We start from the raw sequence: 20,368 nt of genomic DNA on the forward strand, positions 1-20,368 counted from the left end.
GGGAAACGGGGACACCACAGGAGCCACACACACGGGGACAGTCACCGGAGTGGTCTGTCCGTGTCTAACAGTGAGGGGCGGCAAAGAGCTGCCCACAGTCCAGACTTGCATAAAGTTTCTTCCTTCTGTAGGTGGCCAGGGCCCTACTTTTTCAAAGGCAGCAGCCACACAGCAGGGGGGTGGGGGTGGGGTGGGGAGACGACTGTCTCACCTGTGGACGGGCAGATGGTGGGGCAGGTTCTTGCACTGAGAGGGCAGCATCCACACTGTCACAGGGAAGGCTGCCAGCACAGTAGGCCTGCTGGTGTCTGGCCAGGAGGAAGAGGACAGCCAAGACTCGGGTAGGGTTTCTTCGGAGCCAAACAGCACTGTTGTCCCATAGTTCAGGAGCCCTGAGGTGATATCTGGCCATACCCCCTGATTCAGGGCCCCGGTTCTTCAAAGGACTCCTGCCATGCTGCCTAAGCAGGCAGCCTCTCGCACACAGGCTCCTTAAGCTTCTTCACCTCCATTTCCCCCTTCTTTTCTTTACTCTTGCTCTCTGCAGAGACAAGAGAATCGGAACTAAAGATTGTGGGGTGCTCTGAATCGCCACTGGTGGGGCAGCACTGGAGACAGAGTGCCTGTTCGTTCAGGGCAGGAGGATCTAAGTGCGAATCCCCGCCCCACCCCCCATCCCTCCACAGCGATCCCCCACCTGCCTCAGGCAGAAGTTTCTAGTTTTCAGAAAAAGTACCATGCCTTCTCACTCCAGGCTTCCAGAACCATAGAGGGTTCCCATAAGGAAGGGCTGAATTCTTTTCAGAGGTAAGCCGGCACCTCTCCCTAGTGAAAGACCTTAAATACAGACATGTCAGTGGAAACGTTCCTCAAAAAACAGACCTCAGTGCCCTCTGAGCACACAAAAACACCTGTCTGCATCCTCAATGAAAGGTGGCAAGGCTTTAAATTCTATAGAGGGCTCTAGGCAGCTTCAAAAGGCAGGATATGCCCTGAGAAACAAGGCCAGGCCAAGAAACCGAAGTGAATGTCTGGTCTCCTTCCAAGGCCAGTCAGAAATACATCATGCATGTTCTCTAGGCTTAAGTTAATTAAAATGAAAATTTTACTTCCTCAGGTACACTAGCCACATTTCAAGTGCTAAATAGACACATGTGGCCGGTGGCTTTTGTGTTGGTCACCACAGATACAGAACATTCCCATGACTGAAGAAAGCTCTGTTGGAAGCAATACTCTTAAACACTCTGCAGAAATAAGGCGAAAAAACCTAAATCCCCAACTGTTGTCTCGCCCCAACCCCCAACTGGAACCAACAGGACCAGCTACCCTTGAACACAAGGAAGCCTCCGGGTCTGGGAAAGAGAACTTTAGAAGAGAAAGTTCATCGGATTCTTATGAATTGGGGTCTTTAAAGAGAAGGGTGCGGTGTAGCTGTGGCTGCCGGCAGAAAGGGCCTACCCTGGCTCCCTCCCAAGAGAGGTTGACTTCCAGCTCAGCCCCCACTTTCCTCGCCTATCCCAGATCCTGAGTGCCTTGCCCCCTCCTTCTTGGACTCCGAGCTCCACGCCTCCTACTTTCATCTCCAGGAAATGAGGGCGGGTTTGAGGTCTGCGAATCCCAGGGGAGAAGAGGCTGACAGAGGACTGGGTGAGAGGATGGGCTTCCTCTGCAGGGGCAGTTACAGCCTCCTGAATCCTACCGGAAAAGACCCTCCCCAACAACAGACACTCAGACGCGTCCGGACCGAAGCCGACTAGTACCCCTTTTCGCTAAAAGGGGGACAAGGGGAGGGCTGGGACTTTCCGATCGCGCCCAGGTAGGCAGTCCTGGGTCACCTGCATCACTTCCCTGAAGACAGCCCAGTGCACCGCACCAGAGCCCTGAAGCCTTCGCCCTCAACGATAATGGCGCCACTGGACTTCACTCCCTTCTCCCTCCCATGCACAGTCATTGGATGGCGCGGGGCGGGAAGCAACGAGCCTGCGTTCTGATTGGGTCTCAGAGAATCACTCCGTTGGAGGGAAGCCGGCTGCAGCGTGCGAGCCGGCCTTCTCCCTGGAGCCACAACTCTCCAGGACTCGCACTGGTTGAGCACCTGCCCGGCGCCGTCGTAGGCCGCGCGTGCGAAGGGACTGCGGGCCCACAGCACCGCTCCTCCTCCCCGCCCCCCACACCCTGGCCGGCTGGGCCTCGGACCAGAGCGCTGTCTGCGGCTGGGGCTCCCTGCTTCCTTTGCACCTAGATATGAACGACGTTCAAACGTGCATTGGCGCCTCCTGCGTGGAGCACAGCTCCAGGAGCCCAGTACAGAGCAGGGAGCTAAACAAAGCCTCCTCGGCCATGGAGGTTACATTGCTGTCTACAGCCTTCCAGATTCTCGAGTCTTCGCCGGGCTTGACCCACGATGTAGTCCTTGAGCCCCCGCAGCTCTTCCTGTCTGATGTGATTAAACGTGGCATCTCCAAACATAATGCTGGGGACTGGAAAGAGGTGGCTCTAAGGGTGATTGCTCTCAGTGGTACTTACAACCCCGTGAGAGGGACACATAATATGTAAGCAAAGGCATGGGTGCCTAAGCCAGTGTGGTAGTTCTAACACACTCCAGGGAATTATGAGACAGACTCTCACTTCTGAGTTGAGCACAGAGAAAATAAGCATTGAATCACTTGGGGGAAAAACAAAGGCATTAATAGTTTATAACTTGCTGAAATATAGAAAAGAGCTACGAGGGGCGCCTGGATGGCTCAGTCGGTTAAGCGTCTGCCTTAGGCTCAGGTCATGATCTCCCAGCTGGTGAATTCAAGCCCGTGGTAGGGCTCTGTGCTGACAGCTCAGAGCAGGGAGCCTGCCTCAGATTTTGTATCTCCCTCTCTCTCTACTCCTCCCCAACTGGAGCCCTGTATCTCTCTCAAAAAATAAAATAAACATTTAAAAAAACATTTTTTTAAAGCTACAAAAATCACATTGAAAGAGTTGTTTTCAGCAGGGATGATTAGACAATATTCAAACAGCTCTACCTGCAAAGCTTGGGAGGATATACACAGCAAAAAGTACTGTACTAGACAGTTTTGACTGAATATATGTTATTTAATCCTCACAACCACCTTGGGGGCCGGATTCATGTACTTATTTTATAGAAAGATGTTGATGACGCAAGATGCACCAAGGTTGAACATGGGATAAACTGGCTCAAAGCCTATGATCCTCCTCTTTCATTTTGGCTTCTGGTCCAAATTAAGATTTGAAGTCCTGAGCTCTAGAGTTAGGGAAAACTGGGAGCTGAAATCTCAGAGGTCAGCAGTTGGTGCTGGGAGTGGATTGGAGGAGACTCATGCTTTTCCTGGATGGTGCTTCCCTCTGGATGTCCTCCTTCTCAGCTCCAGGTCACTCACAGACTCTAGATGTGGCTCAGCCCCCACCATCTCCTTTTTGATCGATTCCCTTTTCCTCCCCTCTCCTACCCCTCCTATGCCCTCTGTGCACCTCCTTCCCAACACTTGATCAGGGAGAATCTTAAAACGCTCGTTCACACTGCTGAACTCAGACACTCGCGCTACTGAAACATATCAGGAAAATGCCGGAAGTGTACTGACGGTTCCTGACCCTCAGGGACAGAAGCTCGGGCTGGAGGTTGTAACAGAGGTCCGGCCCCCCTCTGACTTGTCCTGCGTGTGCGATGGATCCATTGGTGGGCTTCCAGGGCACTCTTTCGTTTAAAGGTTTTCCCACACTGGGAACAGGGGAAGGGCCTCTCAACAGAATGGACACGCCTGTGACTGTTGAGGACACACGAAGAGGTAAATTGGTGCCCACACTCAGGGCAGGAGTAGGGCTTCTCCCCTGTATGTGTGCGCCTATGGATAGCCAGAGAGCCGCTCTGCCGGAAGCAGCGGCCACAATCAGGGCACTCATAGGGCTTTTCGCCTGTGTGAATGAGCTGATGCTGAAGCAGGTTATTTTGCTGGGCAAAACGGGCACCGCAATGGGCACAAGGGTAGGGGCGCTCACCAGAGTGGACCCGCTGGTGATTGGTCAGGAGGGAGGGGTAGGCAAAGCCACGACCACAGTCAGAACAGATATGGGGCTTCTTCCTCGTGTGGGTGCGCTGGTGGATAGCCAAGAGCGAAGGATGTGTAAAGTGGCGCCCACACTCGGTACACACATATGGCTTCTCCCCACCATGTCTGTGTCTGTGGATGGCCAGGGCCCCCGTCTGGCGGAAGCAGCGGCCACAATCCGGACATGAATAAGGCTTGTCCCCTGTATGAAGCAGCTGGTGCTGGACCAGGTGAGCCCTCTGGGAGAACTGAACCCCACAAGGCCCACAGACATATGGACGGTCTCCAGAGTGGATTCGCCGATGTCTGACCAGCATCGAGGGGTAGGCAAAGAGCCTCCCACAGTCTGGGCAGGAGAAGGGCTTCTCCCCTGTATGTATGCGCATATGAACAGCCAGACTGCCTCTTTGCCGGAAGCAGCGTCCACACTGGTCACAGGGAAAGGGCCGCTCCCCAGAGTGGACCCGCTGGTGGCTGGCTAGGAGGGAGGGGTAGCTGAAAGAACGGCTGCATTCCAGGCAGGGGTAGGGCCTCTTGGGAGTCTCGGTGCACTGGTGTCCCGTGTCAGAGGAGACCTGAGGCAATGAATGGCTGCAGTCTCTAAAACCAGGAACCAGCCTGGCCTTCATCAGTGGCCCGTTCTTCACAGGGGGGTCCTCAAGCTCCTTGGCCCTGATTCTGCTGCTTGGTTCATTCTTTTTCTTGCTTTCTAAAGAGACGAGAGAATTGAAACCAAAGAGTTGAGTGCCTGCATGCCCCCGCCTGTGTTTTCTCTCACCATGGGGAGATGTAGGTGAAGGGAGCAGCAGTCTGTTTCTCTGGTGTATTCCCTGTTTCAGAGCCCCCGGGTTCATCTAAGGCAGCAGCTCCCCAATCCATGGCCTTCCCCCCCACCCTCATTTAGGGCTTGGAAAATTACAGTTTTGTCAGAAGGTGAGGGACAGTACTGCCTGTCAAAAATAAGCAATCACCTGCCACATTAAAGCCCCTAAAAGTAGGCATTTCAGTAGGGACAGAGATTTCTCAAGGCACTGGAATGGACCACAGGTCAGTGTATACAAAAACAGCAGTCACAGGGGCTCTGGGTGGCTCAGTCGGTTAAGCCTCCAACTCTTGATTTCCACTCAGGTCATGATGTCGAGGTTCATGAGTTTGAGCCCCACAGCAGGCTCTGTGCTGGCAATGCGGAGCCTGCTTGGAATTTTCACTATTCCTCTCTCTCTGCCCCTCCCCTGCTTGTGCTCTGTATCTCAAAATAAATAATAAACACACACACACACACACACACACACACACACACAGCAGTCACCACCTGGGCCAAAACTACCAATTTCACTAAGTGAACTTCTGGCCCCTTTCTGAGGCATGCAAATGCTCTGGGCACATAGAGAAGGAAGGCTCAATAAATTCTACCCCCCCCCCCCACCTTCTCTTCCCCCCTACCCAGCTATCCTTGATGTAAGGAAGGCACCAGGTCTGATAAAGGGAAATTTGGAAGTGAAGGTTCAGAAGATCCTCACTAACTGGGCTGTGTGTTGGAAGGAGACTGCCAGGGGAAAGTTCCTGCCCGGGACTCGCTCCCAAGAGAGGGTGACTTCCAGCTCAGCCCCACTTTCCTCACCTATCCCATATCCTGGGTGCCTCGCCCTGTCCTCGGGATCCTCGGCCTCCGGGCTCCACGCCTCCTTCTTTCTCTCCATCCAGGAGATGAGGGCGGGCTTGGGGCCTGCGAATCCTAGGGGAGAAGAGGCCAACAGCGGACAGGGTGAGAGGATGGAGCCCAGCCAAGGCGGGGGACACAGCCTCCGGACCCTAGCGGAGAAGACCCTCCTTAACAACAGACACTTGGACGCGTCCGCACCAGAAGTCTAAAAATCCCCGTGTCACAAAAAGGGAGAGAAGGGGGCGGGCCGGGCCTCACCGAGCGCGCCCAGGTGGCCGTAGGTTTCCCGCATCACGTCCCGGTACAGGGCCCTCTGGGCTGGCCGCAGACAGCCCCACTCCTCCGAAGAGAAGTACACGGCTACGTCTGCGAAGCTCAAGGCGCCCGGCTTCCCTCGCTCTGGGTGGGCCTCCCCCTGCTCGCCGGCGAGGCGCGGGGCCCCGGGCGGCGCCATGGGTCCAGCGCCGTTCCGCCGTTCGCCGGCGGGCCCGGGGTTCTGGACGCCGCGGGACCAAACCTGGTTGGTCCCGGGCCCAGGGCACGGCAGAGGAAGCCCGAAGGGCTGGGTCCCAGCCTCTCGTGGGACCAGCGCAAACCCCTAAAGTGTTATTCTTACAGGTCCTACATGGACCCGGATTAGAGCATCTGAGGATGCCTTCTGCCACAGTGGAAGCGCGCAAGAAGCTCGCTCACCCACCCCCCCACCGCACGGGCGCTAGAAACCCTTTGCCCTCAAGAATAATGGCGCCGCTGGGCTTCACGCCCTTCTCCCTCCCGTGCACAGTCATTGCGTGGCGCGGAGCCGGAAGCAACGAGCCTGAGTTCTGATTGGGTCTCAGAGAATCACTCCGTTGGAGGGAAGCCGGCTGCAGCGTGCGAGCCGGCCTTCTCCCTGGAGCCACAACTCTCCAGGACTCGCACTGGTTGAGCACCTGCCCGGCGCCGTCGTAGGCCGCGCGTGCGAAGGGACTGCGGGCCCACAGCACCGCTCCTCCTCCCCGCCCCCCACACCCTGGCCGGCTGGGCCTCGGACCAGAGCGCTGTCTGCGGCTGGGGTTCCCTGCCTCCTTTGCACCTAGATATGAACGACGTTCAAACGTGCATTGGCGCCCCCTGCGTGGAGCACAGCTCCAGGAGCCCGGTACAGAGCAGGGAGCTAAACAAAGCCTCCTCGGCCATGGAGGTTACATTGCTGTCTACAGCCTTCCAGATTCTCGAGTCTTCGCCGGGCTTGACCCACGATGTAGTCCTTGAGCCCCCGCAGCTCTTCCTGTCTGATGTGATTAAACGTGGCATCTCCAAACATAATGCTGGGGACTGGAAAGAGGTGGCTCTAAGGGTACTTGCGCTCAGCGGTGCTTACAACCTTGTGAGGGAGACACACACATACACAAAGGTCTGGGCGCCTCTAGAGGCGGAAAAGCCTCAGATCGGAGCCAGCAGTCCCGAGGTAGTAAAGACATCATAATACATTGAAGACTTCACTCCCAGCTTGGTATGTCTTCTATATGCATTTGAGAGCAGGGCAGTAGGCCTCTTGCATATTTCACCTCAGGTGACACCCATTTTCCAACGTATTTGCCTGTGAAGATTTATACGGGATTTACTATGAGAAAGCCACAGTGGCAGCCCTGATACACTCCAGGGAATCATAAGACACTCTCTCACCTGAGTTGAGCACAGAAAAAAAGAGATATTGTGAATGAATTAGGAAGAAGAAAGGAAGAAAAAAGGCAAATAGCTCCCAATTGTCTAAAACCTGGAGAACTAGAGAAATTATATTAAAAGCAGTTGTTTAAAACAGGGATGATTAGAGAAAACTGTTCAATATTAAAAAAAAAAAAAAAAGCTGTGTTCTCAAAACCATTAGGATGCCTACTATAAAAAAAAAAAAGAAAAGAAAAGAACAAGTGTTGGTGAGGATGTGGAGTAATTGGGATCCTATGCACTGTCGGTGGAAATGTAAAATGGTGCAGCCCCTATGGAAAACTGTATGATGGGTTTTAAAGAAATTAAAAATAGTTTTTCCACTTTGGGTATATACCCCCAAGAATTCAAAGCATGGCCTTGAAGAGACATTTGTATACACATGTTTATAGCAGTATTATTCACAATAGTTAAGAGATGGAAGTAACCCAAGTGTCTGTTGATTGATGAATGGATAAACAAAATATGGTGGATACATGCAATGGAATATTATCCAGCTTAAGAAGGAAGGAAATTCTGATACATGCTACAACTTGGATTAAACTTGAGGACATTATATTAAGTGAAATAAGCCAGTCACAAAAAGATACTGAATGATTCCATTTATATGAGGTATCTAAAGCAGTCAAAGTCATAGAAGCAGAGGTGGGGTTGTGGTTGAGTGATTGCCACTGGCTGAGGAGAGAGGGATAGCAGGAATTGTTTAATGAGTATAGAGTTTCAGTTTTGCAAGATGAGAAAGGTCTGGAGATTGGTTGCCCAACAATGCGAGTGTACACTTAAAAAAATGGTTAAGGTGGTAAATTTTATGCAGTGTGTATTTTACCACAAATAAAACCAAAAATACTTGACCAAATATACAAGCAGACCAAACCCAGCAACATATAAAAAAAAGTATATACTATGATTGGACAGGATTAACCCAGGAATGTAAAGTTGGTTTAATGTCTGAAAAGCAATTAATACATCATATATCAGTAAAAAGACAAAAACCACATGATCATCTCAACAGAAGTGCAAAAAGCACTTGATAAAATCCAACACCCCTTCATGATAAAAACACTCAAAAACTAAAAATAAAAGGGAATGTCCTCAACCTGTTGACTGAATACTTTCCTCATAAGATCAGGAACAAGGCTCTTGCCACTCTGGCCACTTCTATTCTATTCTCCTCACCATTATTATTTTCATCACTTCTATTTGACTACATTGTACTGTTCTAGCCAGAACGATTATGCAAGAAAATGAAATAAAACATCCAGGTTAGAAAGATGTAACACTACTGCTATCTGTAGATGACATGATATACAAATTCTTGAGGAATTCATTTAAAAAGCCATTAGTACTGGGACAACTGGCTGTGTCAGTTGATAGAGCATATGATTCTTGATCTTGGGGTCGTGAGTTCAAACCCCACACTGGGTGTAGAGCATACTTTGACAAAGAAAAAAGAAGCCATTAGTGCAGCCATTTTAGAAAATTGTCAATTCCTATGGGGTGCCTGGGTGGCTCAGTCGGTTAAGTGTCCAACTCGATCTCAGCTCAGGTCTTGATCTCAGGGTCGTGAGTTTGGGCCCAGTGTTGAATGAATGAATGAATGAATGAATGAATATTGTCAATTTCTCACAAAACTAAACATACACTAAGCATATGATTCAGCAATTATGCTCCTTGGTATCTGCCTAAATAAGTTGATAAATCATGTCCACACAAAAACCTGCACACAGATGCTTATAGCAACTTTATTTCATAATTGCCAAATCTTGGAAGCAACCAAGGTTGCTTTTAGTAGGTGAGTGGATAAATGACCTGTGGTACATACATACAGTGAAATATTGGCACTAAAGAGACGTGGGCCATTAAGCCATGAAAAGACATGTAGTAACCTTAAACACATATTACTAAGAGAAAGAAGGCAATCTGAAAAAGCTATATACTGTATGATTCCAACTATATTACATTCTGGAAAAGGCAAAACCAGGGAGACAATAGAAAGATCAGTGGTTGCCAGGGTTTGGGGAGAAGGAACAAACAGGAGGAACACAGAGGATTTTTAGGATAATGATTCTATAATAATGGTGGATACATAGCATTATGCATCTGCCAAAACTCATAGAATGTAAATCAAAATAAACCCTAATGTAAACTATGGGCTTTGGGTGATAATGATATGTCAATGTCAATTCATAGATTATAACAAATGTACGAATCTGGTATGGGATGCTGATAGTAGGGAGGCCGGGATAGAGGGTAAAGGGATATGGGAACTCTCTGCACTGTCAGCTTAACCCTAAATTAAAATAAAAATCTAAAAAATAAAATCTATTCAAAATGTTTTAAAAATAAAATCTATTCAAAATGTTTTAAAAATGGGGTGCCTGGGTGGCTCAGTCAGTTAAGTGTCTGACTCTTCATTTCCACTCAGGTCATGAACTCACGGTTTGTGACTTTGAGCCCCGAGTCCGGCTCTCTGCTGACAGTGCAGAGCCTGCTTGGGATTCTCTCTCTCTCTCTCTCTCTCTCTCTCTCTCTCTCTCTCTCCCTCTCTCTCTGCCCCTCCCCTGCTCACACTCTCCATCTCTCTCTCTTTCAAAATAAATAAACATTAAAAAAAATTTTTTTAACGTTTATTTATTTTTGAGAGACACAGAGACAGAATGCATGACCTGAGCTGAAGTCGACCGCTCAACCGACTGAGCCACCCAGGCGCCCCTAAATAAATAAACTTTTAAAAAATGTTTTAAAAATAATGATTCATGTTACAATATGGATGAACCTTCAAAACATTATGCCATGTGAAAAAAGCCAGACACAAAAGACCACATATCTTATGATTCCAATGATATGAAATGTCTGAAACAGGGAACTCAACAGACAAAAGTAGATTAGTGGTTTCCAGGGGCTGAAGGAGAGAATGGGGTCGTGATGGCTAAAGGGTTTCTTTCTGGGGTGATGAAAATGTTCTGGAGTTAGATTGTGGTGATGGTTGTACAACTTTCTAAATATACTAAAAATCACTGAATTGTATACTTTTCAAGGGATGAAGTTTATGACGTGTGAATTATATCTCATCTTAATAAAGCTGTTTTTAAAAAGCAACTACGTTGGGGGCGCCTGGGTGGCTCAGTCGGTTGGGCGACCGACTTCGGCTCAGGTCATGATCTCTCGGTCCGCGAGTTCGAGCCCCGCATCGGGCACTGTGCTGACCGCTCAGAGCCTGGAGCCTGTTTCAGATTCTGTGTCTCCCTCTCTCTCTGACCCTCCCCCGTTCATGCTCTGTCCCTCTCTGTCTCAAAAATTAATAAATGTAAAAAAATAAAAAAAATAAAATTAAAAAATAAAAAAAATAAAAGTTTAAAAAGCAACTACGTTGTAGCCTTAGACAAGGAAAGGTAAATTATTTTTTTTTTAAATAAAAAACCCTCAAGGCTTCCAGGAGGCATTCTAGAATAATCCCTCCGTAAGCCTCAGCCCAATACTCGTCATTTTGCCCTCTGTCCCCCAGCCGCTCTAGGCATTTTGCACTGTCTGAGTGGTCTCTGCGTCTGCAGCTCTCGCCCAAGGACTGGTTTAGACACATTGTGAAAAATTAATAAAGGGGTGTGCAAAAATGGGCAGAGTGAGCGCCCCCAGGTGGCCGTAGGCCTCTGGCATCACATCTAGTTCAAGGCCTTCTGAGCCTCAGATTCTCCACACTCCCCGAAGAAAAAAATACACCACCACCGCGGCGAGGCTTGACGGCGCCCGGCCTTCTCCGCTCGGGTCCAGGCTCTGGGCTCCGCATGGGGAGCGGGGATGCAGGGGGTGCTTTGGACTCTTCCATTCCCAGACCCTGGAAGCTCCAACCCCAGGTCCACTGTCTTTTCCGAGCTGAGGAGACACTGTTGCGCTGGGCCCAGCGTCGGAGCTGGCCCGGATCCGGCTTTGCATGGGGGCCAAGCTGCGGTCGGAACAGAGGAATCACGGCGTCGTGGGTCACTCTGGTACTCAGAGTGGACAACGGTACAGGAAAATGCCCCCGAGAGAATATGGCGACCTGCCTTCACAACGGTCATTCAGATGCACTCGGAAAGTTGTTACTCGTTTCGGTTAACCTTATTCATTTAAGAGTCAGCTCCAAACGCTCAGCTGCGGCTCTTGAAATTCCTAAGCCCTCTGGGCGCCGGCGGAGATTGGCTAGAGGACGTGCCTTCTGGCGGCGCCCAGTGATTGGACCTAGTGAAACACTAGGTCTGCGCTGGTTGGTCCCTGGGGCCAGACTCTAGAACGCTGTTGCTAGGTAACGCCACAGGCGTACTACCAGGTGTCCCGAGAAGGTTGTGTGTAGGGAACCCGCATTGATCAGCGTCCTCTGAGCGATTCCACCTCTGTTCCGCTGGCCCACAGGCTTCCGGGAGTGCTTCCTGGCTGCAAAAATGAAGCCAATTCTAGGGAGCTAAGCATATTTATGGAATTTCTTCATTGTCCCACGTGTGCAACAGCCTTCTTGTGAATCATCTAACTGAGCAACATTCCTTGTGAAGGTAGGGACTGTGGCCCCTGTTTAAGAATAAGAACATTGAGGGGCGCCTGGGTGGCTCAGTCGGTTAAGCATCTGACTTCGGCTCGGGTCATGATCTCACAGATGGTGAGTTCAGCCCCAAGCCAGGCTCTGTGCTGACAGCTCAGAGCCTGGAGCCCCATTCGGATTTGCCCCCTCTCTGCCCCTCTCCCGCTCACGGTCTGTCTGGCTGTCTCTCTCTTAAAAATAAACATTTAGGGGCGCCTGGGTGGCGCAGTCGGTTAAGCCTCCGACTTCAGCCAGGTCACGATCTCGCGGTCCGTGAGTTCGAGCCCCGCGTCGGGCTCTGGGCTGATGGCTCGGAGCCTGGAGCCTGTTTCCGATTCTGTGTCTCCCTCTCTCTCTGCCCCTCCCCCGTTCATGCTCTGTCTCTCTCTGTCCCAAAAATAAATAAAAAACATTGAAAAAAAAATTAAAAATAAACATTTAGGGGCGCCTGGGTGGCTCAGTCGGTTAAGGGTCCGACTTCGGCTCAGGTCATGATCTCGCGGTCTGTGAGTTCGAGCCCCGCGTCGGGCCCTGTGCTGACAGCTCAGAGCCTGGAGCCTGTTTCAGATTCTGTGTCTCCCTCTCTCTGGCCCTCCCCCGTTCATGCTCTGTCTCTCTCTCTCTCTCAAAAATAAATAAATGTTAAAAAAAAAAAATAAAATAAAATAATAAATAAACATTTAAAAATTAAAATAAAAAAGAATAAAAACATTGAGAATGGCTACTGCTCCTTAGTCCAGTGTTCTTTCTGCTGACCTAACACTAGAGCTTTCTCTTCGGAGCCATCTCCGCCCTTGAGCAGTTCACACACACTCCTGGGATAGAAGTCCTGGCCACCACCTGGGCCCCAGTGACTTACAGAAGTGCCCTCTTCCCTTTTATCCACCGCTCTGAAGGCTAAGTGGCCAAAGTCAGAATCTTATTCTTTGTTGTTCCTAACCATCTAAAAACCGTAGTGTAACTACAAAAACAACAACCAATGCAATGTGCCAGGAACTGCAAAACACTTCAAAACCATTAGCTCATTTAATCCTCAAGAAACAACCCTAATGAGGCTGATCATTTCACTTTCCGAATGGGGGCGCTCAAACTCAGTCCAGTAAGATACCCTCTGTAGCACAGCTAAATTAAGCAGCCAGCATTAGAATCCAAGGTATCCAACTTTGAAGCCCATTTATCGTAACCACGGTGCTACACAGCTATTTCTAAGCACAGCATTGTCCAAAAATATCAAAGGATCTCAGGAGGGGAAGAGAGAATCCCAAGCAGCCTCCGTAGTGTCAGAGTGGCACCCAGTGTAGGGCTGGTACTCACGAACCGTGAGATCATGAGATCATGACCTGAGCTGAATCAAGAGTCAGAGGCCTAACCGACTGAGCCACCCAGGCGCCCTGAGTCTTTTTGCTACTTCTTAATCTGGATTTTTTTCAACTACTGAGGGTGATTCTGCCGATGCTTAATCAGAGCTAGTAGCTAGAACAACACTTCAGGCCTTTGGGAAAGGTGTGAGGTCATTTCCCACTTACTCATTCCAGTATGTCCTTGTAAGAGCTGAGAAGGGCCCCCGCACAAGTAGTGACATACTCCTGGGTGCTGCTTCTGTGCTAATCAGTTTCTAGGCCCTAGAAAAGCAACAGTCACACTCAGGAAACAGGCAAGGCCACGCACCTTGGTGCAAATCCAAGGTAGAGAGTTTCCGGAAGGCCCGGTTACAGTCAAGGTAACATACCTGATTCCAGGGTTTGCAGTGGGGGGGTTAACACAGACCAGGACACAGACTTTAGGTCCAAAGATATCAGGGCATCATGAGTGCCAGCCCATGGTCCTCAGTGTCAAGGTGAGGCATCTGCTCTGGCACTGATATTTCTATCTCCCCAAAGTTTCTTGCTTTTGGTCCCTTCCTTCTGCATCTACCACTTCTTGTTTTCTGCTGGAAAATAGGGAGAATCTCAGAACTTAGGCTGTAGCCACTTTTGGTCCATGAGGGTGAGGATGAGGGCAGTGGGCAAATTCAAAGACTTGACTCACAGCTCCCCTGGACAGTTGATTGAGAGAGGTGTCCCAAGTCCCCACAGCTGGCTCATAGTCCTATGGAAATCTGGGACCATTAATCCCTCACCAGTGAGGATTGAGAGAATGCCTCAGATGGGGCATTATTCTCCACGTGTGAAGGTAGAGTCGCCCCAACTCTCCTTTTCAATAACAGGAACCCTATAGGGAGCCTCTAGGACTAGCTCAGGAAAAAACAAGGGTCCTGAGATCCTCACCCTATAGAGAAACTTCTTCAACGTCCTTTACATTTTACCTTTCTAAAGGCCCAAGATTGGTAACACATGAGTATTCAGAAACGTGTAGCTGGAAACCTTAAAACAAAAAACAAAACAAAACAAAACAAAACAAAACAAAAACCAACTAGTAGATCTTAACCTCTTTTAATGAGTGGCATACTAAAATTCTGATCTTCACCTTGAAGTGATCATGTACATCAACTGACCTTATACAATTCTCCCACCCCAACCAAAGAAAATGAACTCTGAGCTCCCAACTCTTTGTTGGTACCCCTTCCAAAGAGTTCATGTTTCCTTGCAAATTCCCATTTATAAAGCACTCTGATCCTCTGCCCCCCCCCCATTAGCAAGGGGCCCAACTTCTCTGCCTTAATTTTCTTACCTGTTAAATGGGGATAATCATTTCTTTTTTTCCTTAGGGATGTTGTGAAGATTAAATGAGATAATGTAATTAAAGATCCTCTTTAAGAACACTGGAGTTCAGGACCTGAGTTCGGTAAGTGCTGAACCAAATTTATTCATCTCCCTTAGTTCCACCTCAGGACCCTCTCTCTATATAAAACTCACTGGAGAAAAGATGTGTAGAGAAAGAATAGTCAAGGGTTATTTTTACAAACTTATTGTTATATTCCCCAAACCTAGGAGCAGTCTGGCACCACTTGGAATCTGAGAAAATGGAACTAACCTAGAAAAGGTACTGAAATTGCACTAGATAAGTGCCTTTAGAGGGAGAACTTTGTGAGGAATGAATCCTTGAGGCTTTCCAAGAAGTCTGACTTCAGGCATACACTGACCCCCTCAACTCAACAGACTGACTTCTCTGGGACGTGCCTTATCTTTGGGATCTCTTCAGAGGACCACAGACCTCAACTTTTTGTCCCACCCAAGAAACAAAAGTTCTCTCAGATCCTAGGAAAGAATAAATGAGTCAGAGTCGTATAGGAGTCCCAAAGGAAGCATGTGGGGTGTGTGTGTGTGTGTGTGTGTGTGTGTGTGTGTGTACAACTCCTGTGAGTCCTCAGCTAGGCGTTATTGGAACCATTTTAACGTTTAAAAAACTGGACGTTCAGAAAAATCAAGTGGTTTGCCCAAGCCCACACCACATGTAAGAGAAAGAATCAGAATCAGTATTCAAGTCTGTCTGACATCAGTCCCCAAGTGGTTAACCACTTGGAGATACTGAATATGCTGCCTCTGTGACCCACAGCTTTAGAGCCTCAGAAGCATGGCCTAGGGGGAGTGAGGGGCAGAGGGTCTTTGGTCCCAGGCCTTACTTCCAGGAAACTCTGAAATGTAAACTTTTATCTTCAAACAAGTAGTCTGGACCCAGAGACCATTACTGGGCCTTACCTTACCTTGATTTTATATATTATTTTTCTCATAGAGTTATTTTGTGAATAGCACAATTACATTGCAGTGTATTTTCTAAAAAAAATTACTTTTCTATTTATTTTGAGAGAGAGAGAGAGAGAGCATGAACAGGGGAGAGGCAGAAAGAGAGGGAGAGAGAGAAGAATCCCAAGCAGGGTCTGCACTGTCAGTGAGTGCAGAGCCGAAGGCTGGGCTCGATCTCACAAACCGTGTGAGAGTCGGAAACCAGGAGTCAGACACTTAACTGCCTGAGCCAGGCAGGCGCCCGATTGCAGTGGGCTTTTGTGTTAAAAGCTCATGCTAAATGCGCTTTAAGCTATACCACTGTTACACTTTTTGTTTTGTTTTGTACACCCCCCCCCCCCACTTAAAAAGTTTGGCAGTTTTTGAGGGGGGTAGATATGTAGGGCCAGGGCAGTCTGCCGACCCACATCGGCCTGGGGCAGCACTCCCGGGACGCCTCCTTCCCGTCCACGGATCCTCCCCACTCAGGGCCCCGGGCCTCCCCTTATGTTTATGAGCCCCTCGTTTTGGATCCGTATCCTGAGAAAGTCCCAGAGGAAACCCGGCGACGCCAGCTTCACAGCCATTTCCCCCAGAGCCGTGGGATGGCCTTTCCTCGCTAGGTCAAGTTCACCCTCTGAATCGAACACGACTCGTGCTCCAGGCTCCTCGCTGCCCTAGGCACTGGGGCACTGGGCTCCCGGCGCCGCCGGAGCTGCGGGCGGTCCCACGATCGCGCTGGTAGGTGGGCCATTTCCAGTAGCACGCCGAAACGAGCAGCGCGGTGATTGGGCCTCGGGGTGGGGGTGAGGGCGGGGAGGTTTGGATGGCGCTTGCGCGGAGTGACCTGCCTCGGCGCCGCTCGGGATCCTGGTGGGGCTGGTGACCGCGGCGCCTGGAGGAAAAGGGAGCGTGTGGCTGCCCTCACTGGCAGTGCAGCGACCAGAACTGGGGGGAACCCAGGAGGAGCTCGGGGTTAGCTCCTGCCCGCGCCGCTTCGATTTCAACCGGGCTGCTGGAGGACGGCGGACTTCCCACTCAAGATATCCGTGCATCTACAGAGCGATGGAATCCGAAATCCGTGTGCGAGTTGAAGTCTTACACATCCTCAACAGCGGTCAGTCTTGTCCCGTGAAAATAGGGGTGTTGTTCCCCAAACAATACTGTAAAAATTCCCACAAAGTGAAGCCTTTGTGGAAGCCAAATGAAAATGGGTGAAGGTTCATATGAAATGTCCAGAATAAACATATTTGTAGAAGGGCTGGGGAGGGGGTTGGGGAATAGGAAGTGACAGTAAGTCACTTTCTTTCGGAAGGTTTCTTTCGGAAGGTTAAGAAAATGTTCTAAAATTAGATTGCAGTGATGCTAATAGGAAAAAAAAAAAAACAACGCCTTTGAATTGCGCTCTTCAAAGAGGTGAATTATGTGGGATGTGAGCTCTCCCCCAATAAAGCTGTTTTAAAGTGTGTGAAAGTTCGTTGTCACTGGTCTAAAATTTGGGGGCACTCTGGTATTGCAAAACTTCCTCACGCAGGGGTGCTGGGTGGCTCAGTCGGTTCAGGTTCAGCGTCAGATGCTTGATTTCAGCTCAGGTCATGCCTGCTGAGTGTGGAGCCTGCTTGAGATGCTCTTTCTCATCTGCCCCCTCCCCCGCTCGCACTCTCTCTAAAATAAAGAAAAAAATTAAACAACAACAACAATTTCTCCATGTATTATCCAGTTTGTCCTCCATCCAATTCTTGGAGGTGGGCAGCATTTAAGAAGGGAACACAAATAATTGCAGGGCAGAAGGGACAATGAGAAATGCCCTGAAAGATCAGGAGAAGGAGACACTGAAGAAGTCTTTAAGGAGGAGGTGCCATTTCGTCTGGGCCTTCAAGAATGGGTAAACGGAAACCTAACAATGGCCTGGCACAAGGTGGGAAAGCATAGGCTATATAGCCTAGCAATGATTAGATCCCTTTGGCTCTAGTGTAGAGTATCTGAGGGAGAGTTTTTGCAAATGTCCCTGTTCAAGTCATGTTCAAGTCCTAATTGCCAGCAGCTCAGAAATGTGACCTTATCTGAAAATAGGGTCTTTGTAAATGTAGTCCAGTTAAGATGAGATCACACCCAATTAGAGTGGGCCCTGATCTAATAGAACTGGTGTTCGTATTTATTTGTTTTTAAGTAAGCTTTATGCCTAACTTGGGGCTTGAACTCAACCCCAAGATCAAGAGGGGCATGCTCTACCAACTGAGCCAGCCAAGTGCCCCAGTGAGTGATGTCTTCTCAAGAAGGGAAAACACATACAAAGACAGACTCAACGAGAACACATGTGATGGCAGCACAGAGATTAGAACGATGCAGCTGTGGGCCAAGGAATGCCAAGGACTGGTGGCCACCACCAGAAGCCAGGAAGAAGCAAGGAAGCATTCTGCTCAGGGTCCCAGAGGGAACATGGCCATGCTGACACCTCGGTTTTGGACTTCTAGCTTCCAGAACTGTGAGAGAATAAATTTCTGTTGTTCGAAGCCACCGAGTTTGTGGTACTTCATTACAGCAGCCCTAGGAAACGAATACACTTAGCATATGCTAGGCACTGATAAGTGATAGTTTCCTCCCCTTCCCTGAAAATTAAACAAGAATTTTGGTCCTTACACTGTAGGTGGCAGGGAGGTAGTAAATATTCTTAAGCAAGGGGGTTATATGATGTGAAGATTTGGAAGAGGAGAACCTGGAGGTGAGAAGAGCCTTAGTTCATCCACATCAGAGTAAACAGGGGTCTTAATTCATGGAAGAGTAGTAGAAATGCACAGGAGAGTCCTTTCCAGAACCTTTGGTGGTCTACTGTGTTCTAAAGGAATGGCATGGCTTCATACTGTTTTATTCAGAGAAAATTCTTACGGCTTCCAACCCAGGAAGCCTACCTCTTGAAATTAGTCTGAGGGAGTTAAGGGTCCATTGCAGATCCCATTTCACGGTTTTCTCCAACCTAATTTGTTAAAGCTCTCTGCTCCCTTCTTCCTTCCTTCTAGGGAAGGGTAAAGATTGATACTCTCTGTCCTTTCCATGACTCTCCAGAGATGAAGGATATGGTGGAATACACCACTGCTTTCTCTTCTCACATTTCCCCTGCAGCCTCGCCCTCTCCTTTGATCCTTTCTCTCTGCTTTCCACCCACCGCGATATTCCATATTCGCATTCGGTTGATTGCTTTCTTATTACCAGCTACCAGACTGCCTCTACTTTTTCCTCGCCTCTCTCACCTGAGAGGACACATAGGTGTGCACAAGCACACGCAAACACACCGCAACCAGGGTTTTGTCACACTATTCGATTAAAGCAATCCTCTCCCAAATCCTGCCAACCTCCTCACTAAAACACTCTGCTGTTTGTTCTCATTGACTTCTGAATCCCTTTTTGTTCTGTTGGTTTTGCTTTTCGGCTTTTCTGTCTTCTGTTACAGCCTTCTTATTGATTGATTGATTGATTGATTGATTTGATTTGATTTGATTTTTTTGAGCTTATTTATTTATTTAAACAATCTCTGCACCCAACATGGGGCTCGAACTCATGAGCCTGAGGCCAAGAGTCACATGCTCTTCCTACTGAGCCAGCCAGATGCCCCTACAGCCCTCATTTTTTTTTTTTTTTTTTTTTTGAGAGAGAGAGAGAACACATGTACCTCATGTGCCCAGGAGAAGGGCAGAGGGAGAGAGAGAATCTTAAGCAGGCTTCACACCCAGTGCTGAGCCAGATGTGGGGCTCCATCTCACTCATCGAGAGTGAGACCTTTGACAGACTAAGCCACCCAGGCGTCCCTGGCCCTCCTTTTTAAAGTGCATTTCCCCAAGGTTCAGGCATCCAACCCCTTTCCCTTGGTTTCAATTGTCATTATATCCTCTAGGTCAGTGATCCCCAACTGGGGAGTGATCCCCCTTCCCAGGAACATTTGGCAAAGACTTTTTGGTTGGGGGGCAGGGGAAGGAGGGTGGTGACAGAGAACAGGGACGCGATGTGTGTGCGCTACTGACATCTAGTGGGTAGAGATTAGGGATATTTCTACTAAACCTCTTCTATGCCCAGGACATCTCTTCACAACAAAGAATAATCTGGTCCAAACTATTAATAGTGCTGAGGTTGAGAAATCCTCATCCAGGCCTACGCATCTAACTGGCTGATTGTTATTTGGGGGGGGGGGGTGTTTTCATTGACTATTCAACTACACTTCACTCCTGTTACTGACATATCAGACCTACTGTTCCTTTATCTGACCCCTTTTTCAAGGGTTTCCCTAGCAGTCCTGAGAGTCTGTTATATATTAGGAGCTAAGGATAAGTCAGTGAAAAAAAACAGGCAAAGATCCTCTCTTCAAGGAGCTTACACTGCAAGGGGAAAGTATGGACAATTTCTAATAAACAGAGGTGAAAGGTATTTCCAGATGCCTCCTTTACCCTCCCTCTCTTTCCCATGCCCAAAATTCCACCCGTTTGTAATACATTGCCTCAGAATTTAGTAGCTTAAACAACAAACATCTATCATCTCAGTTTCTGTGGAGCAGGGATTTAGGAGAGGCTTAGCTGGATGGCCGTAGCTCAGGGTTTCTCATGAGGATGCAAGCAAGGTATTGACCAGGGCTGCAGTCATTTGAAGGTTTGACAGGGCCTGAAGGATTTGCCTCCAAGTTCACTCACATGGCTGTTGGCAGGAGGCCTCAGTTTCTCCCATGTGGGTCTCTCTATAGGGT

At 49.0% G+C, this 20,368-nt stretch overlaps 1 protein-coding gene across 2 annotated transcripts in view; it reads right to left on the reverse strand.

The window, feature by feature from the left end:
* Positions 1-6,415, reverse strand: part of LOC125928083 (zinc finger protein 688-like) — a 52,880-nt gene extending 46,465 nt beyond the window's left edge. Inside the window, exons 1-3 of one of the 2 annotated variants that reach the window (XM_049638644.1) lie at positions 5,980-6,415; positions 5,680-5,793; positions 2,362-4,767 (exon numbers count right to left, since the gene is read on the reverse strand). In XM_049638644.1, coding sequence (XP_049494601.1) covers positions 3,554-4,767; positions 5,680-5,793; positions 5,980-6,175 — 1,524 coding nt within the window. In that variant the 5' untranslated portion in view covers positions 6,176-6,415 and the 3' untranslated portion in view covers positions 2,362-3,553. Of the gene's footprint in view, positions 1-2,361; positions 4,768-5,679; positions 5,794-5,979 lie in introns of those variants that run through there. The other variant, XM_049638648.1, reaches the window with a different exon arrangement.
* Positions 6,416-20,368: the final 13,953 nt, after the last annotated feature.

The sequence above is a fragment of the Panthera uncia genome, chromosome E3 (genome assembly GCF_023721935.1).
Source record: "Panthera uncia isolate 11264 chromosome E3, Puncia_PCG_1.0, whole genome shotgun sequence".
In the NCBI taxonomy this organism is placed as follows: Eukaryota; Metazoa; Chordata; class Mammalia; order Carnivora; family Felidae; genus Panthera; species Panthera uncia.